At 43.4% G+C, this 17,876-nt stretch overlaps 1 protein-coding gene across 45 annotated transcripts in view; it reads right to left on the bottom strand.

Annotated features, from left to right (window-relative positions):
* Window positions 1-251: 251 nt before the first annotated feature.
* The window catches only part of S100B (S100 calcium binding protein B), a 153,482-nt gene continuing 135,857 nt past the window's right edge, over window positions 252-17,876 (bottom strand). For 35 of the 45 annotated variants that reach the window (XM_050784363.1, XM_050784356.1, XM_050784370.1 and 32 more), the window contains exons 2-4: window positions 6,256-6,325; window positions 3,570-3,708; window positions 252-794 (exon numbers count right to left, since the gene is read on the bottom strand). In XM_050784363.1, the coding sequence (XP_050640320.1) occupies window positions 654-794; window positions 3,570-3,707 (279 nt within the window). In that variant the 5' untranslated portion in view covers window position 3,708; window positions 6,256-6,325 and the 3' untranslated portion in view covers window positions 252-653. Of the gene's footprint in view, window positions 795-3,569; window positions 3,716-6,255; window positions 6,372-14,753; window positions 14,759-17,876 lie in introns of those variants that run through there. The other 10 variants (XM_050784382.1, XM_050784360.1, XM_050784359.1 and 7 more) reach the window with 4 other exon arrangements.

Here is a 17,876-nt window from a genome sequence, read left to right as displayed (position 1 = left end):
GATCCTGCAGCTGCGACTTGAGTCTCATGGGGCACGGAAGCGGCTGGAGCCCCCAGAGCTGGCTCGGGTTCCAAGTTCTGACCGAGTTGCTTTTTCCAGGAGGGCTGCCAGCATTGAATGTTCACCTGGTGGTCAGGCGCATCCCGGGAAGCAGGCCGAGGCCACCACGCCCTTGCAGGGTCACACCAGCCAACCAGGTGTTACCTGCATGGATGAGGAACGCGTTTAAAGAACAGCAGTGTTTTCCAATGATGCTGGATAAGGCTTTGTTTTTTAAAGGTAACGGATGCTTTAAGGGTGCCCCAGGGTAATTTCTGTAGCCAGGGTTCCCTCCGGGTTAGGGTCTACACGGCCATGGCGGGCTGCACAGTGCACGCTTTATCACTGAGAACTGACTCCTAAGTGACTGTTAACAAGAGTCCATGGGGCCAGTCAGCTTACACACAGGCCTAATATAGCAGAAAGAATGATGCAGGCTGTTAAAACAGCCTTTGGAAAGAGGTTTTCAATTTTTCACTCACAAAGCAAATCAAGCTTCCTAATTAGCTACAACACGGCTGGAAAGCTCAGCTCCTACTAGGCCGCAAGCCCTTGCTGTCTGCTTTCTTGTGTGACCATCTCTGTTACGGGAACGGCTTGGCTGTTTTCTAATCTCACTCGTGTTCAAAGAACTCGTGGCAGGCAGTGGTAACCATGGCAACAAAGGCCATAAATTCCTGGAAGTCGCATTCGCCATCTCCATCACTGTCCAGTGTTTCCATAACTTTGTCCACAACCTCTTGCTCTTTGATTTCCTAAGAGAGATAAAAGAAGTTGCCAACCTTGTTTTTAAATGGAATTGTGGACCATCAAAACATGATTAAAAGTTGAGTGACTCTGATAATTTGTGTCTGCAGTAAGCTGAGAACATCAAATGCAAAATATCAGGAAAGATGTCTCATGTGACCAGGGGGCTGTTGTCCAAGTAGACGTCTCTGGGGGTCAGTGTCTGGCCCTGGGCTACTGGAAAAGGCTGAATGGAACAGCCAAGAGGTGAAAAACTGTAGGTTGTTATCTTACTTAAAATACCTGAAAAAAATAAAAATAAAAATAAATAAAAAGAATATCGTCTAGATCAGCCCTAGCAAATGTCTTGAAATAAAAATAAACTTTTGGCCCTCCTAAACTTTTCATGGGTTCTGTGTGTGGAAGTCCCTGTCTTAAAGACTTCCAGTGGAACGCAATGTTTTGAAAGTCGTCTTTGTTGCTGAAGTAACTCTTGGGAACGTCCTAGATTTGTTAACCCTGTATTCTTCTTCCCACTCGAATTGCTTTCTAGGTGTCATGAAACTTTTTCCTGACAGTTCTGCCTGACATTGGAGCTGAATGAATGGCGTGGCTATTAAGTGATGTACAAAGCCTCAGAGGAACAACCACAGTGCAGGGCTACAGATGTAGTGAGAAATATTTGGGTATTGAACACTGATGAAGAGCAGAGTAACAATTCCCCGGGACAGGAAGGCTTGGCCTGAAGAAGTCAAGTGTGATGTATAACAGCCACCTTGGCTATAAGACACACAGGGGCCGGACGTGGTGGCTCACACCTGTAATCCCAGCACTTTGGGAAGCTGAGGCAGGAGGATCACTTGAGCCCAGGAAGTTTGAGACCAGCCTGGGCAACACAGGGAGACTCCATCTCTACAAAGAAAAAAAAAACAATTATCTGGGTGTGGTCCATATGCCCATATTCCCAGCTACTCAGGAGGCTGAGGCGGGAGGATTGCTTGAGCCTGGGAGGTTGAGGCTGCAGTGAGCCAAGATTGCACCATTGCACTCCAGCCTGGGTGACTGAGCAAGACCTTATCTGAAAAACTAAATAAACAAAACATACAGAAGATTGTAACTCCACGGGGGTAGGGGTGGGGAGGCACCTGTGGATGGGCAGGAGCAGGGCACTAACTTCAGTTACATTATAGATCTGCTTCTGAACTGAAATTACCTTGATAAAACTAGGGAGCAAATGTTCGTGATGCCTTGAAATGCTTATCATGAATTATTTATCATTTACAAATTGAGATTCCCACATGCTAAGCTTTTTCTATGTATAAAAATAATTAATAATAGCTACTATTAGTTGAGCTTTCACTATATGTTAAGCACTTAAGCACTGTCCCGTTTCATCCTCACAACAGCCCTTGTTCAGAAGAACCTGGGACTTTCAGTTCAAGTCAGAAGGCATGATTGGTGGAACTAGAAAACTGCGTCTGTGAGTGGGACTGCTGTCACTCTGTGGACTTGAATGCCTGAGAAAACCAGTCCTGGAATCAGACGTGGGGATGCCCCCTGCAAGCTTGCAGGCCTGTCTGCTCCACTCTGAACCATTCACAGTGGTGCGGTGTTTGGTGGAAGTGCGGACAGGAGAACCAGCCAGCCCCCATCCCCCTGCCCTGAAAACATGGACTGCTGGGCTGCTGGAGCCCAGGGCTTGCTGTCTTGCACTGAGAGGGTTGGCCAGCTTAGGAGGGCAGCTCCCCATTCCCATGCAGCAGAGCCCTGCTCTAGTATTTACGCTGGAATCAGGACTTGGTGAGACACTAGTGCACTGGCTCATTTTCTGGTCATTTCTCCCTTTTGTGATTGCTCATATCGGTGACCCAGGAAGCCCTTCATTGCATCTCACACGTGCACACCACCAGTGCTTCACTCTGGCTCAAGGCATGCCTCAAGCCAGCCTTGGTTCTAAGAGAGCATCAGGTACCAGGGGGATCACAGTTCACTTCCATGAGGGCATGAGGTGGGCAGTAAAGACAGGTGGGTCTGATCCAAGGACAGCGGAGAGAGTGGGTAAGAAAATGAGTCCTAATGCAAGGGTCTGGACATACTTCCACCACAAGCCACAGCAGGAACTGCCTGAAGAACAGGGCTTGCCAGGAACCCTCATACAGCTTCCAAAAGTAGGGGCCCCAACTAAAGACAGTTCCTCACCAACATATGTTACTCCACGGAGCCTCCTGCAAAGCCCCAGGGCTTCCAAGAATGTGTACAGACCCCTGTCACGCCCTCAGTTAAGCCAGTCATGGTCATTCATCCATGTGCCAGGGTGGGTGCCCCAGAGCAGAAGCCATGACTGTCATGCCTGCATATCTCACAGTTCTTAATTAGTGCTCAGTGTTTACTGAGTGAAAGTCTGGCATGTCTTATCTCCATAGTAAATACTAAACATCTAGCTAAGCCAAAATACATCCTTTTCCTAAAAACTTTCCCAAAGCTTATTTTTAACAGTTTCCTTTTATGTTCACTTTGGCCCATGGTAAGTAATGAGTCCAGCATTATTTGGGAAGCTTTGGCCTTTGGGACCTTGATGCACCGATTGTACACAAGATGGTTGATAAGGACATGAAAACAAGGGGCCTATATGAGCCAGTCCCACACTGAAGGTTCCGTTACTCAAACAAGTTTGCAGAAGCAGCCCAGGAGTCCTGGAAGGAAACTGAAATCACCTTCAGTGCAGCTGAGAAGATAAAGCCAGTGTACCGGTGGCTTTTTAAGAGGAGATGGAGAAGGTGTCAAGTGTAAAAAGCAAGACTCACCTCTAAGAAATGGGAAAGCTCATTGTTGATGAGCTCCTTCAGTTCGGATTTCTTCAGCTTGTGCTTGTCTCCCTCCCTTCCAGAATATTGGTGGAAAACGTCGATGAGGGCCACCATGGCTTTCTCCAGCTCAGACATCCTAGGGGCTCGCAAAGGAAAGATGCCTTCTCATCTATACCTCATCATAAAACATTTCACAGGTTATCAATACAGACCGCAACCCAGACAAGGGGGATGGACTGGCCCTGGCACTCTTTTCAAGCTCAGAACAGCAGGCATGACCTGGAGGGGCATTCTGGGAATTTGTACCTTTATCAATCCTTCCGCCTGCCTCTTAGACAGATGTGAGCCTTCTCTGTCTCTGTGGGCCACAGGGATATATTCCCATGCCCTCTGGCTTCTGGTTGGGTTGGTCCAACAGGGAATCTTTAGCAAAAATACAGACGCAGAGCAGCAAAGGAATTCACGGGTTAAATTTCTGCTTCCTCCCCACAGGGTCCCTCTCTGTTCTTGTAAGGCTCCAAGATGAGGTGGTAGAGTGCAGGTGAGCAAACCATCGACTACAAGCTGTTAAAATCAATCTGAAAGTGAGACAGTGACTAGGAGCAAAATAAGACAAAAATCAAGAGCATTCCTATATTCTATCAATAAAGAAATAGAAAATCCAGTGCGAAATATCCTATTCATATAGAAATAGCATGTGATCTAAGACTAAGTTTAGGAAGAAAAATGCAGGTCCTTCCAAGAGATTCGGAGGAACATAAAATGTAGGAAGTTTTTCCTTTAAATTCATATGTAAATTTAAATCATTTTTAATAAAAATGATGGAATTTTTTTTGGATGTGTGACATGACAAAAACAGCTGTAAAATTCATCTGGAAAAATAAATATGGTAGAATTGCCACAATCTTTTTGAAGAATAACAGTGAAAGTTATTTGATCTACCAGGAAAAAAAATGTATCCTAAGTTTAACTGATTAAATGCGTGTGGTTCTGTGGCAGGGAGGGACAGAATCCAGCAGGAAGCTGAGCTGCTGAGCCTGCATTCTACCTCCAGTGCAGGGAAAGGTTGGTGACTGGGACGGGGCAGGAATAGGTGTTTCTCTGCAGCTGTCAAAGTAAGAGCCCTCCGACCTCCCTCACAGCAAGTACCTTACGCCACAGCCTGCAAACCAAGGAAATATCTCATCAGTCTGGGAATGAGGCGCCTTCTACAAAGGATGCCTTGTCAGTTGTCTCACAAAACAGATGGGCAGGCCGAGAAATTTACCAGCTTTTGGCCTTGAGTTCTAATCATCAAATAAGAACATTTGCACTGTTATAATTAAAAATAAATTAATAAATAGTGTTGAAAAATCATTCCCATGTTGAATATATGACTTACATCTTAAAAATAATTTGGAATTAGATGTTAAAAATTTTATTTATTTCTGATGCTCCAAAGGAAACAGGATTGAAGATTTTTTTGTGCTGGCCAGATCTTTGCTAAAGGCATTCTATTAATAATCAGTGTACTTTATTTTGTTCTTGAGTCCCTAAAAATTTGGTAATTCATAAATAGAACAGTTAAGATGGATTAAAATCTTTAACATTTCATGCTTTTCTTATTCTTTGCACTCAAGTTTTCAATTATTGATATATGTGTGTGTATTTTTTTTGAACAAAACAAAACAAGACACTTTTACATCATTCTGATGCTCCTCAAAGTCCATGATGATTTGGGGAAAAGGAGGTTAAATTGTTTTTCTATGAACTATGACTAACGAGATTATTACAAAGGAAAGGCATAAAACATGTATTCCATATATTAGAACACTAATAGAAACCACTAGAAAATATGGTTTTCTTCATAACCACGCTACAAATCAATTAAAAAATTCTTGTTAAATTTTTCCCTTTGACTTAATAAATAGTTGATGGTTTATAGTTTATCTTTTAAGAGAAATGGAAATAAATATCTGTTTATTTCTCACATTCTGTGAATGTCCTACATTAATCTTTTAATATTGAGAACAAGAGAACATTTGAACTTTAACTCCTTAGAAAGACACGTTACCTAGCGTGTGAGGATCCCTCTAGGGGTTCGACCTCCCTAAGAAACTGTGAGACTGAAGAAAGTTAAAACCCACCAAAACCCCAATTTCTTTGACCCAATTTATTTGTAACTGTTACGTAATTTCTGAGTGGCGTCCTGGGGCTGTTGTCACCCTGGCACTTCAAACTGAGGGAAACTGGAAAACTGAAGAGTTACTTACCCAGGGCGGTGGAAAAAATAACAAGGAGAAAAGGGGTTTATTTAGGATATGGACTAAACTAGCATTAGGTTCTCCATCATTTCCAGCTGCAGTGGGAAGCAAAATCTTTACTCTTCAAGTAGTTACAGGAGAGGTAGTATTTGTAGCACCACTGGGAAAATGTCAGCAATCACTTCTGGGCCGAGACCTGAGGTTTCTCTGATTTATGAAAAATACCTCTAGCTGCCTAGGGCTGATGCAGTCAGGTGTCCACAAAGAAGCAATAATGTAGAGATTAAAACACATCATCCTATTGACACTTCTGAAGTGCTGCCAATTGTCCTAAAGGGGGTTTTTAAGCTACCATTTAGTTTCTACCCCTCCATTCCCTTCCACCCAAACGAAAACAACCATTTCTTCCTGAGCGTCCTCTTGGCCTGGCTCTTTCTCACCTCTTCCTTGTCTCACCCCTTCCTGGTCTCCTTGCTGCAGGCCTCGTCTCTGCTGCGGGTCCTGGGCGGCAGGTCTAGTGGGCAGAGGCAGCCTCTTATTCCGTCTGCCCAGGGAGGACGGATGAACCCTGGTGCAGCCCACTGCAGGCCATGGCAGCCAATGGGGGCCGAGGGCGGGGGTGGCAGGGCTGCCAGGCCTGCACACAGGGCTGCATTGACCAAGCAGCCCTGGGGACTTGCTGGGAGCCAGGATTGCACATGGGCTGAGGAAGAGAAAAGGGCCTGTAGGGCAGGAAGTGGGGAGTCAGCTTTTTGTGTGATTTATTTATTACATGAATATTGATGTTCCCCTAAAGGCAAGGTTGGGGGTAGGGAGAGGAGAGAGACTTGGATTAATTGATTCAAACAAAGCAAATGTGCAGCCAAGAACAAGCAGCTTGCAAGTACAGGCTGAGCGTAGGAGATTAAGTGGCCTGCAAGCTGGTTTCTAATGGAGAGGCCCCTGGAGCTTCTCTCCTCTGCCAGCCTCCACGTCTGGCCCCACCGGGCGTGAGGTTCTGTGGACGGTAGTGCTTGTCTGTGGTCGGCCCTGGGCTCAACGGGGCTGCCTCAGAGAAGCTGCTGAACCCAGTGTCTGCAGGGACTAAAAAGGGTGGTACTTTTAGGGGAAAACATGATGTGTGGATTGTATCCCAAGGCCTTTCCCTCCATCCCAGGGTAGAAGGTCACAGACTGTCAGAGTTGGACAATGCCTTAGAGATGTCCTGTTCGAATGCTGTTTTACAGAGGCGTGTGGACGGTGTACCCCTTGCTGAAGGCTCCAGCCAGCCTGAAGAAGGAGAAGTCCAGCTGTCCCCTCAACTTGTCGACCTGAGCCTCTGAACACGGGGGCCAGTTTGTGGGTTCTTCCTCACAAGAGTGAGGAAGTAGGTGTTCCTTCTGACAAATTACACAAAAGCATTTTGTTTGTAGAGCCCAAACTCTACAAACGTGTCCATGGTCCCCAACCGATGCCTGACCCAGCATCAGGTCCTTCTCCCAACCCAGTTTCGAAGTGGCCGTGAAAGGGTTTCCCACGAGATATCTGCGTACACGGCTGTTTTGCTGTCATTGCTTTATCTAGGAAGTTCTCTACCATTCAGGATCTATAAGTGTGCCCTGGAAATAGCACAGGGCCGAGAGCTGTGGTCTTGCGTGGGTCAGCCTGCCCCAGGCTCCTGTGAGGAACGGCCTGAGCCGGTTGGTTGGCCCTCACTTCCTCTTAAGCTTCACCACCCCTGGCTGTGGTCTCTGCTGAAGGATCCGCACAGGCTTGCTCTGTGAAGCACAGAGCTTGCCCAGGCCCAAGGAAGGCACAACTGTGCTCTGTGCCCCTTCCTCGCTCAGATGTTGGAGGGACCATTCCGGTAAGTGCTGACCACTTCCCCAGAGTGGCAGCCTGAACTCTGGATTCACCCTTCAGTAGCCATAGAAAACGCTCCAGCCTGCTCCTGCAGGGGTTAAAAACAGTTTGAAACCCACTCATGCAATGACCGTACACCTGTGCCTGGGACACTGCGTTCAGCAGGAGGGCCCAGGTGGGCCTGCCCTCAGCACACTGCAGCTTCCTGGGATGGCAAGTGCTGGGCAGTGGGTCCACCCTGTTCCCAGGTCTTGGGAGCAGGCTGAGAGAGAGGATCTGCCACAGGAAGGAGAGGGACTTCCAAGCACTCTGGGGCCCCAGGATGGTACTGTCTGCCCAGGCTCCCCGGGAGCGCGTGGACACAACCTCACCAGCTTCCCACAGACGCCTACAATTTCTGGGTCTGAATCTTGGCTCCACCATTTAACAGTGGTTTGACTTTGGATAAATTACTAAGCCTTTCTGTGAAAGGGGTGACCATAGTCACCTTGGCAGGATTGTTCTGCGTGTTTTTCCCTGACCTTCACACGTCCAGATCACCCTGGCTTACTCGTCCTGACCCCTCAGTTTTGATCTTATCTGTGACTCGCACATTCACCCACCCCCTGCAGCTATATTCCACAGGAAGACCCTTCACTGAGTAATGCGAAATGCATTATTGAGTGAGTGGAACACCTGAAAAGTTCCATGGTCTATAGCCTACATATGACCATATGGATTGCTGGACTAGACCTCTGATTTCAGTGGGATGATAATATTTCAGAGTAGCAGGCTCAGACAAGGTGGGCATGTCAGCCATAAACAGCAGAAGGAACACACCAGTAATCAAAACGCCTTGGTCCACAGAGATTTTTGGCAGTGGTCAATTGCTCACGGTGTTCCTCAGAATGAAGAGATGGACAGTTGCTAGAGCGGTCTTTAATCCACACAACAGGAAGACCTCTAGGTCTGGTCACCAAAATACCTACCTTGAATCACCACAGTGGAGATCATGGGCTCTCTCCAAGTTTCCAGACCTAAGTTGGGTCAGACCTAGGGCATCTTGATTGAAGGGAAAAGCCAAGGCCACTTGAGAAAGAATCTGTGCTAGCGAGAAAGAATACCACAAACCCTCCTCCACACCTGTTCTGAAGTGCCCTGCAGCCATCAACTAATGAAAAGGAAATAACCTAGATGTCTCAGGGATTGCCTCCTTTGACATGAATTCCTGGGAACCAAAAATGTCACTGTGGCTCACCAGTCAAACTAGGAACTTGTGATGGTCGGGTCTTCACTTGATAGAGGTTCTAACTTGAGACCGACTCGCAGGGGGCCCAGTTGGTACACTATTCTCCCTATAGTTAGTTTTTCAGTTCCTGGTTGTATAATTGAAACAAACATACACTAGCTAAATCCCCTCACTCACTCTCTTATGTATGAGATGAGGACCATGATGGTAGGAGAAGTTTGGTGAAAGTCCCAGAACTTCCCCTTCTTATCCAGAAATAGTGAATCCCTGGAAGAGCTTTGGAGATTAATGCCACCCTTAAAGAGCTGAAATAAGCAGGCGCTGTGACACTTCGTTCAAACTCATTTAACTGGCCACTTTGACCTGTGCAAAACTCATACTGTTACCAGAAAAAGGGGTCTCGATCCAGACCTAAAGAGGGTGTTCCTGGATCTCACGCAGGAAGGAATTCAAGGTGAGTTGCAGAGTGAAGTGAGAAGAGAGTTTATTGAAAGCTCTTACATTCCATTACAGAGTAGGGCATTCTCAGAAAGCAAGCAGAGGAATTCACTGTCTTTAAGTTTTTCTTATATAGAGGTTTTGTCTATAAAGATTCAACTCAGCTGTGACTATATGCGGGCGAGCAGACAGCATGGCAAAATTATTATTCTATTGATCCAAAGAAAACTATCCTTAAGATTTTAGCGTGTGCATACATTAAAACATAACTCTTGTTATCTTGAAAGCGTACATTGTTTGGGTATTGGGATGTCTGCAATCTCCGTTGTGTCCTTGGAGGTATCGTTCAGCTGTTTCCTCAGCTATAAACATCTTAGGTCTGTGGGTTTTGACTGCAAGAAATGTGCCTTGTTAGTCTCAAGGTGGAGCTGAACTTAAAGTGGCATTACTCTGACTCTCCTAGGCGCCTGCTTCTCCAACAATATGGATTATGAAGAATGTGGACCATTGCAAATGTAATCAGCTGGTGACTTCACTTACAACTGCTGTGCCAGATGAGAAATCTCTACTGAGAAAATCAACATATTCCCTGGCACTTTGCATGCAGCTACTGATCTTACTAATGCTTTTTTTCTCAAACCAATTTGCAAGAACCACCAGAAGCAGTTTACCTTTACCTGACAGGGTGAACGGTATACACTCACAGTGTTGCCTGAAGGACATGCCAGTTCTTCTGTTCTATGCAATAATATTTTCTCCAGAGATCTAGTCATCTGGTCAGTTCACAAAACATTACACTGGTCCACTAATATTCACAATATTATGCTTATTGAATCTGATAAACAGGAAGTAGCAAAGGTGGGAGATAATCTCCACAAAATGTAGGGGCCCTCCACCTCAGTGAAGTTTCTAGCAGGTTCAGAGGTGTGGAGTATGTTGAAATATCCCCTCCAAGTGAAAAACAAGTTGATATATTTTGCACTGCCTCCTGTAGAAAAGAAACACGATATATATTTGGGCTTTGGGGATTTTAGATACGACATATATTATATTTGCATGTGCTACTTTCAGCCTATGAGGCTGGAAGTTTCAAATGGGGGTCAGAGAAAGTTTAGGCTGTCATGGAAGCTGCTTTACCACTTCACTCGTAGGATTCGGTAGATCCAGTGATATTTGAAGTGCCTGTGGCACACTGAAATGCAGTGTGGACCATCTGACAAGCATCCACAGGAGAATTGCAGCACAGAACTCTGGGATTTTGGAGTAAGTCTATGTCCTCTTCGGCAGCTAACTGATCTCATTTTGAGAATCAGCATCTGGCTTGCTACTGGGCCATAACCATGGGACATCAGGAGACCACGCAGCCTAAGTGCTATCTGATCTACCTGGCCATAAAGTTGGGTGTGGGTGTAACAGCAACGTAGCATCACATGGAAATGATGTATGAAGCTGATCTGAGGCAAATCTGAAGGTGCAAAATGTGGCATGAGTAAGTGACTCAGACTCCTTTGACACCAACTCCTGTTACATTGCCTCCACTGTCTCAATCCATGTCTATGGCCTCCTGGGTTGTACCTTATAGCCAGTTGATTATGGAAGAAAAAAGCTCACGACTGGTTTACAGATGGGCATGATATGTTGGTACCACCCTGGACTGGACAGCTGCAGCACTTCAACCACAATCAAGGATTATCTTGAAGGACAGTGGTGAAGGGAAATCCTTTCAGAGGGCAGAACTTACACTTGGTTGCCCACTATGTTTGGAGTGAGAAGTGGCTGAAAGTATGGATCAGTATTAATTCATCAGCAGTTGCTAATGGTTTGATTGGTTGGCAACTTCAAAGGAACAGGACTGGAAAAATGGTGACAAGGAAGGCTGTGAAAAAGAGCCATGTGATGGACCTCCCTGAAGGGGCTTACATTCCTGCTTCTAGTGGGACATGTTTTGCTTTGTCTCCTACTTCACAGCCCATCATGGTGCTTGTGCATGTGTATATCTGGTGGTGCTCTGTTCCAGTCACTTGTACAGAGACGGCAGCCCTGGGTGACCTTGCAGCCTGGGCTGGGCCTGTAGCTGACCACTGCACACTCCAGACCTTCAGCTACCCAGCTCCTTCTGCATGTCCACCCACCGGCCTCAGCTTGCCTGTGCCCTAGGGTGTTGTTTCCTGCTGCACTGTCCAGGCTCACGTCCACAACTGGACCCTGACACCTTTAGTGCACCCAACCCCCAGCCTTGGCTCACCTGTGCTCTACAGGATTGTTTCAAGAACTGTAAATGCTCTGAGATTTTATTCTGCTCACGAGCCAAAATGTAGACCATTATAGATGCTGGCAGAAGACATGAGGTTTGTGGGTCAGAGATTACTCATGGCAAAATTAGTAGCCAGAGTTTCATGTTCATGTTGGTTTCCCGTTGCCCCATTTTGTCCCTTTGTCCCTCCACGATGATGCAGATGAGCCTAGATGAAGGTGTGCACATGCCATGAGTTGTGCTACAGTCGGCAACACTGAGCTTAGGGACTTGTGGATTTCATAGAGAGTGGTGATGAGACTTCTCTTTGTCCTTATTTCTTGGTATTTCTCACTGCAAAAACAACTCTAAGAAGTGACCTGGGTAAATTGCTGTAAGGGCTTTGCATTCCTGGCTTACATAGCAACAGCCTGCAGGGATACTCTGCGCCATGGCAGTTGCCTATCCCAACCAGTGTTTTCCTGCTGCCTCACAATTGTGGACCAGCCCTGGCCTGGGCAACCAGCAAACTTTTCCCACAAAGTATGAACCCTGGCCTTGGGGAGGGTGGTCCCTCTTCTGAGTGTGCCTTCCTCGGTTGTTCTCTCTCAAGCCCAAGGTACCCTTTAGATTTCTCTTTGTAGTTATTGTCCTATCATAGTTTTATCATTGTTTATATTGAACTTTCCTGTTTAAATTACTGTGTGGTTTCTGTCTCTTGATTGCACCCAGACTGATGTATCAACTAACAAGAAAAATAAAAAGTTTGATAAAATTTTGAAATCTTTTGTCAGTCTAAAATTATTTTTAAAAAATTAAATAATTTAAAAAATAAAAATAAAAAAAGTAAATAAATGTATGATCATATAAAAAAAATTAAAAATCCTGGTCAGGCACAGTGGCTCACGCCTGTAATCCCAGCACTTTGGGAGGCTGAGGCAGGCAGATCACGAGGTCAGGATATCGAGACCATCCTGGCTAACACAGTGAAACCCCGTCTCTACTAAAAACTACAAAAAATTAGCCGGGCATGGTGGTGGGCGCCTGTAGTCCCAGCTGCTTGGGAGGCTGATGCAGGAGAATGGTGTCAACTTGGGAGGTGGAGCTTGCAGTGAGCTAAGATCATGCCACTGCACTCCAGCCTGGGCGATAGAGCAAGACTCTGTCTCAAAAAAACAAAAACAAAAACAAAAAAAACCCATAATACATGGAAAGAGTAAAGGTAGAAGGGACAAAATAAAACAATAACACTGATGCATAATCAATAGTTATTTGTTTATTCTGCTTATTTTGGATTTAATTTGCTCATTTTGTAGTTTCCTACAGTAGAAGCTAAGATTATTGATTTTATATTTTTCTTATTTTCTAACACATGCATTCAGTGCTGTCAGTTCCGCTTTGAGCATGGCTTTTGCTGCATCCCTCAAATTTTGTTAAGTTGTGTTTTCCTTTTTACTTAGTTCAAAATATTTTAAAATTTATCTTCAGATTTCTTCTTTGACCCATATATTATTTAGAAGTGTATTGTTTAATCTCCAAATATTTTGGGATTTTCAGTTATCTTTCTGTTATTGATTTTTGTTATTGATTTCTAGTTTAATTCCATTGTGGTCTCAGAGCATATGTTTTATAATTTTTATTCTTTTAAATCTCTTAAGGTATGTTTTATGGCCCAGAATGTGTATCTTGGTGAGTGTTCCACGTGAGCTTGAAAAGAATGTATTTTCTACTGTTGTTAGGTGATGTAACCTGTAGCTGTCCATCATATTCAGTTGATTGATGATGCTGAGTTCAATTATATTTTATTGATTTTACATCTGCTGGATCTGTTCATTTCTGATAGAAGGTTGCTGAAATTTTTAACTATAATAATGGATTCACCTATTTTTTCTTGCAGTTTTATCAGTTTTCCCTTGTGTATATTGGCTCTCTCTTATTAATGCATACAGGTTAAAATTTGTTATGTCCTCTTGTAGTATTGACCGCTTTGTCATTATGTAATGCCCCTCTTTATCCATGATAACTTTCTTTGCTCTGAAATCTGCTTTGTCTGACATTAATATAGCAACTGTCACTTTTTTGGATTCGTGTTAGCATGGTGTATCTTTCTCCATCTGTTTGCTATTAAATTATATGTTTCTTTATATTTAAATTGGGTTTTTTGTAGACAATATATAGTTTGGCCTTATTTTTGATCCACTGTGATAATCCCTATGGTTTAATTGGGGTGTTTAGATAATTGTTGTTCAAAGTAATTATTGATATAATTGAATTAATATCTACCACATTTTTCTGTTTTCTATTTGATGCCCTTGGTCTTGTTTTTGTCTTCCACACTTTCTGCCTTTTGAGGTTTTAAGTGAGCGTTTTATGATTCAATTTTTCTTCTTTCTTAGCATATCAATTAGTACTTCTTAAAAATATTTTTAAGGGTTGCCTTAGAGTGTGTAATGTATGTTTACAGGTAATCCAAGTACATTATCAAATTACACTATATCACTTCTTGGATAGTGCAAGAACCTTATAATAACAAAAATGAGATTTACCATCACTTATTCATTCTCTGGTGCTCTTCCTTTCTTCATATAGACATGAGTTTCTTTTTTAAAAAACGTTTAAGTTCAGGGGTATATATGTGGATTTATTATATAGGTAAACTTGTGTCATGGGGGTTTGTTGTACAGATTATTTTGTCATCCAGGTATTAAGCCTAGTAACCATTCATTATTTTTCCTGATTGTCTCCCTCCTCTCACCCTCTACCCTCCAGTAAGCCCCAGTGTCTGTTGTTCCCCTCTATGTGTCCGTGTGTTCTCAACATTTAGCTTCCATTTATAAGTGAGAGTATGTGGTATTTGGTTTTCTGTTCCTGCATTAGTTTGCTTACGATAGTTTCCCTATGTTCCTGCAAAGGACATGTTCTTAGTATTTTTTATGCTTGCATATTTCATGGTGTATATGTACCACATTTTCTTTATCGAGTCTACCCCGATGGGCATTTAGGTTGACTCCATGCCTTTGCTATTGTGAATAGTGCTGTAATGAACATACACATGCATGTGTCATTATGATAGAATGATTTATATTCGTTTGAGTATAGACCCAGTAACAGGATTGCTGGGTTGAATGGTAATTCTGTTTTTATGTCTCTAAGGAATCACCACACTGTTTTCCACAATGGTTGAACTAATTTACATTCCCCCCAACAGTGTACAAGCATTCCTTTTTCTCCGTAACCTTGGCAGCACCTGTTGTTTTTTGACTTTTGTTTTGTTTTGTTTTTTGAGACGGAATCTCTTTCTGTCACCCAGGCTGGAGTGCAGTGACTCAATCTTGGCTCACTGCAACCTCCACCTCTTGAGTTCAAGCAATTCTCCTGCCTCAGCCTCTTGAGTAGCTGGGATTACAGGCACATGCCACCACATCAGGCTAATTTTTGTATTTGTTTAATAGAGATGGGGTTTCACCATGTTGGCCAGGCTGGTCTTGATCTCCTAGCTCAGGTGATCTGCCTACCTCAGTCTCCCAAAGTGCTGGGATTACAGGTGCAAGCCACTGTGCCTGGCCATTTTTTGACTTTTTAATAGCCATTCTGACTGATGGGAGATGGTATCTCACTGTGGTTTTGATTTGCATTTCTCTAACAATCAGTGATGCTGAGTTTTTTTCTTTTTTTTTTTTTTCATATGCTTGTTGGCCACATGTATGTCTTCTTTTGCAAAGTGTCTGTTCATGTCCTTTACCCACTTTTTTTTTTTTTTGAGACGGAGTCTCGCTCTGTCGCCCAGGCTGGAGTGTAGTGGCCGGATCTCAGCTCACTGCAAGCTCCGCCTCCCGGGTTCACGCCATTCTCCTGCCTCAGCCTCCCGAGTAGCTGGGACTACAGGCGCCGGCCACCACGCCCGGCTAGTTTTTTTTTTGTATTTTTTAGTAGAGACGGGGTTTCACCGTGTTAGCCAGGATGGTCTCGATCTCCTGACCTCGTGATCCACCCGTCTCGGCCTCCCAAAGTGCTGGGATTACAGGCTTGAGCCACCGCGCCCGGCCCCTTTACCCACTTTTTAATGGGATTGGGTGGTGGTGTTGTTGTTTTCTTTTCTTTTTTTTTTTTCCTGTAGATTTGTTTCCTTATAGATTCCTTATAGATGCTGGATATCAGATCTTTGTTAGAGGCATGGTTTGTGAAATTTTTCTCCCATTCTGTTTACTTTGTTGATAGTTTTGTGTGTGTGTGTGTGCTGTGTAGAAGCTCTTTAGTTTAATTAAATAGATTACATTTGTCAATTTTTGCTTTTGCCGCAATTGCTTTTGGAGTCTTTTTCATGAAATATTTGCCCATTCCTATGTCCTTAAAGGTATTACCTAGGTTGTCTTCCAGGGTTTTTATAGTTTTGGATTTTACATTTAAGTATTTCTGTATGTTGATTGTTGTTCACAAACAGGGTTAGTCTGACTTCCTCTCTTTCTATTTAGATGCCCTTTATTTCTTTCTTTTGCCTGACTGCTTTGCCTGGGACTTCCAATACTATTTTGAATAGGAGTGGTGAGAAAGGGCATTCTTGTCTTGTGCCAGTTTTCAAGGGGAGTGCTTCCAGCTTTTGCCCATTTAGTATGATGTTGGTTGTGGGTTTGTCATAGATGGCTTTTATTATTTTGAGGTATGTTCCTTCAATATCTAGTTTATTGAGAGTTTTTAACATGAAATGGTGTTGAATTTTTATCAAGAGTCTTTTCTTCACCTATTGAGATGATCATGTGGTTTTTGTCTTCAGTTCTGTTTGTTTGATAAATCACATTTATTGATTTGCATATGTTCATCTAACTTTGCATCCCAGGGATAAAGCCTCCTTGATCATGGTGGGTAAGTTTTTTGATGTGCTGCTGGATTCAGTTTGCTAGTATTTTGTTGAGGATTTTTGCATCAATGTTCATCAAGGATTTTGGCCTAAAGTTTTTTTTTTTCTTGTTATGTCTCTGCCAGATTTTGGTATTATGATGATACTGGCCTCATGGAATGAGTTAGGGAGGAGTCCCCCTCCTGAATTTTTTGGAATAGATTCAGCAGGAATGGTACTAGCTCTTCTTTGTACATCTGGTAGAATACAGCTGTGAATCCATCTGGTCCTGGATTTTTTTGGTTGGTAGCCTATTTATTTCTGATTCAATTTCAGAGCTTGTTATTGATCTGTTCAGGGAATCAATTTCTTCCTGGTTCAGTCTTGGGAGGGTATATGTATCCAGGAATTTATCCATTTCTTCCAGATTTTCTAGTTTGCATATAGGTGTTCATAATATTCTCTGATGGTTATTTGCACTTCTGTGGGGTTAGTGGTAATATCTCTTTTGTCATTTCTAATTGTGTTTATTTGGATCTTCTTCTTTTCTTCTTTATTAGTCTAGCTAGTGGTCTATCTTATCAATTTTTTCAAAAAACCAACCCCTGGATTTTTTTATCTTTTGAATGGTTTTTTGTGTCTCAGTCTCCTTCAGTTCAGCTCTGATTTTGGTTATTTCTTGTCTTCTGCTAATTTTGGGATGGATTTGCTCTTGGTTCTCTAGTTCTTTTAGTTGTGATGTTAGGTTGTTTGACCGAGAGCTTTCTAACTTTTTGATGTGGACATTTATTGCTAAAAATTTCCCTCTTAACACTGCCTTAGCTGTGTCCAAGATATTCTGGTATGTTGTATCTTTGTTTTTATTAGTTTCAAAGAACTTCTTGATTTCTGCCTTAATTTCATTATTTACCCAAAGGTCATTCAGGAGCAGGTTATTCAATTTTCATATAATTGTATGGTTTTGAGCAATTTTCTTTCTTTCTTTTTCTTTTTTTCAGATGACGTCTCAGTCTGTCACCCAGGCTGGAGTGCAGAGAGGCAATCTGCAACTTCCACCTTTTGGGTTCAAGCAGTCTTCCCACTTCAGCCTCCTGAGTAGCTGGGATTACAGGCATGTGCCACCATACGTGGCTCATTTTTGTATTTTTAGTGGAGACAGGGTTTCACCATGTTGGACAGGCTGGTCTCAAACTCCTGACCTCAAGTGCTCCACCCGCCTTGGCTTCCCAAAGTGCTGAGATTACAGGCGTAAGCCACCACGCTTGGCCTTGAGCAATTTTCTTGTGCTGTGGTCCAAGAGAGTGGTTGTTGTGATTTTAGTTCTTTTGCACTCGCTGAAGAGTGTTTTATGTCTCATTCTGTGGTTGATTTTAGAGTATGTGCATGTGATGATGACAAGAATGTATATTCTGTTGCTTTAGGGTGGAGAGTTCTGTAGATGTCTATCAGGTCCATTTACTCCAGTGCTGAGTTTAGGTCCTGAATA

Source organism: Macaca thibetana, chromosome 3, assembly GCF_024542745.1.
Source record: "Macaca thibetana thibetana isolate TM-01 chromosome 3, ASM2454274v1, whole genome shotgun sequence".
Taxonomy (NCBI): domain Eukaryota; kingdom Metazoa; phylum Chordata; class Mammalia; order Primates; family Cercopithecidae; genus Macaca; species Macaca thibetana.
This window is presented reverse-complemented; position numbering and strand designations above follow the sequence as displayed.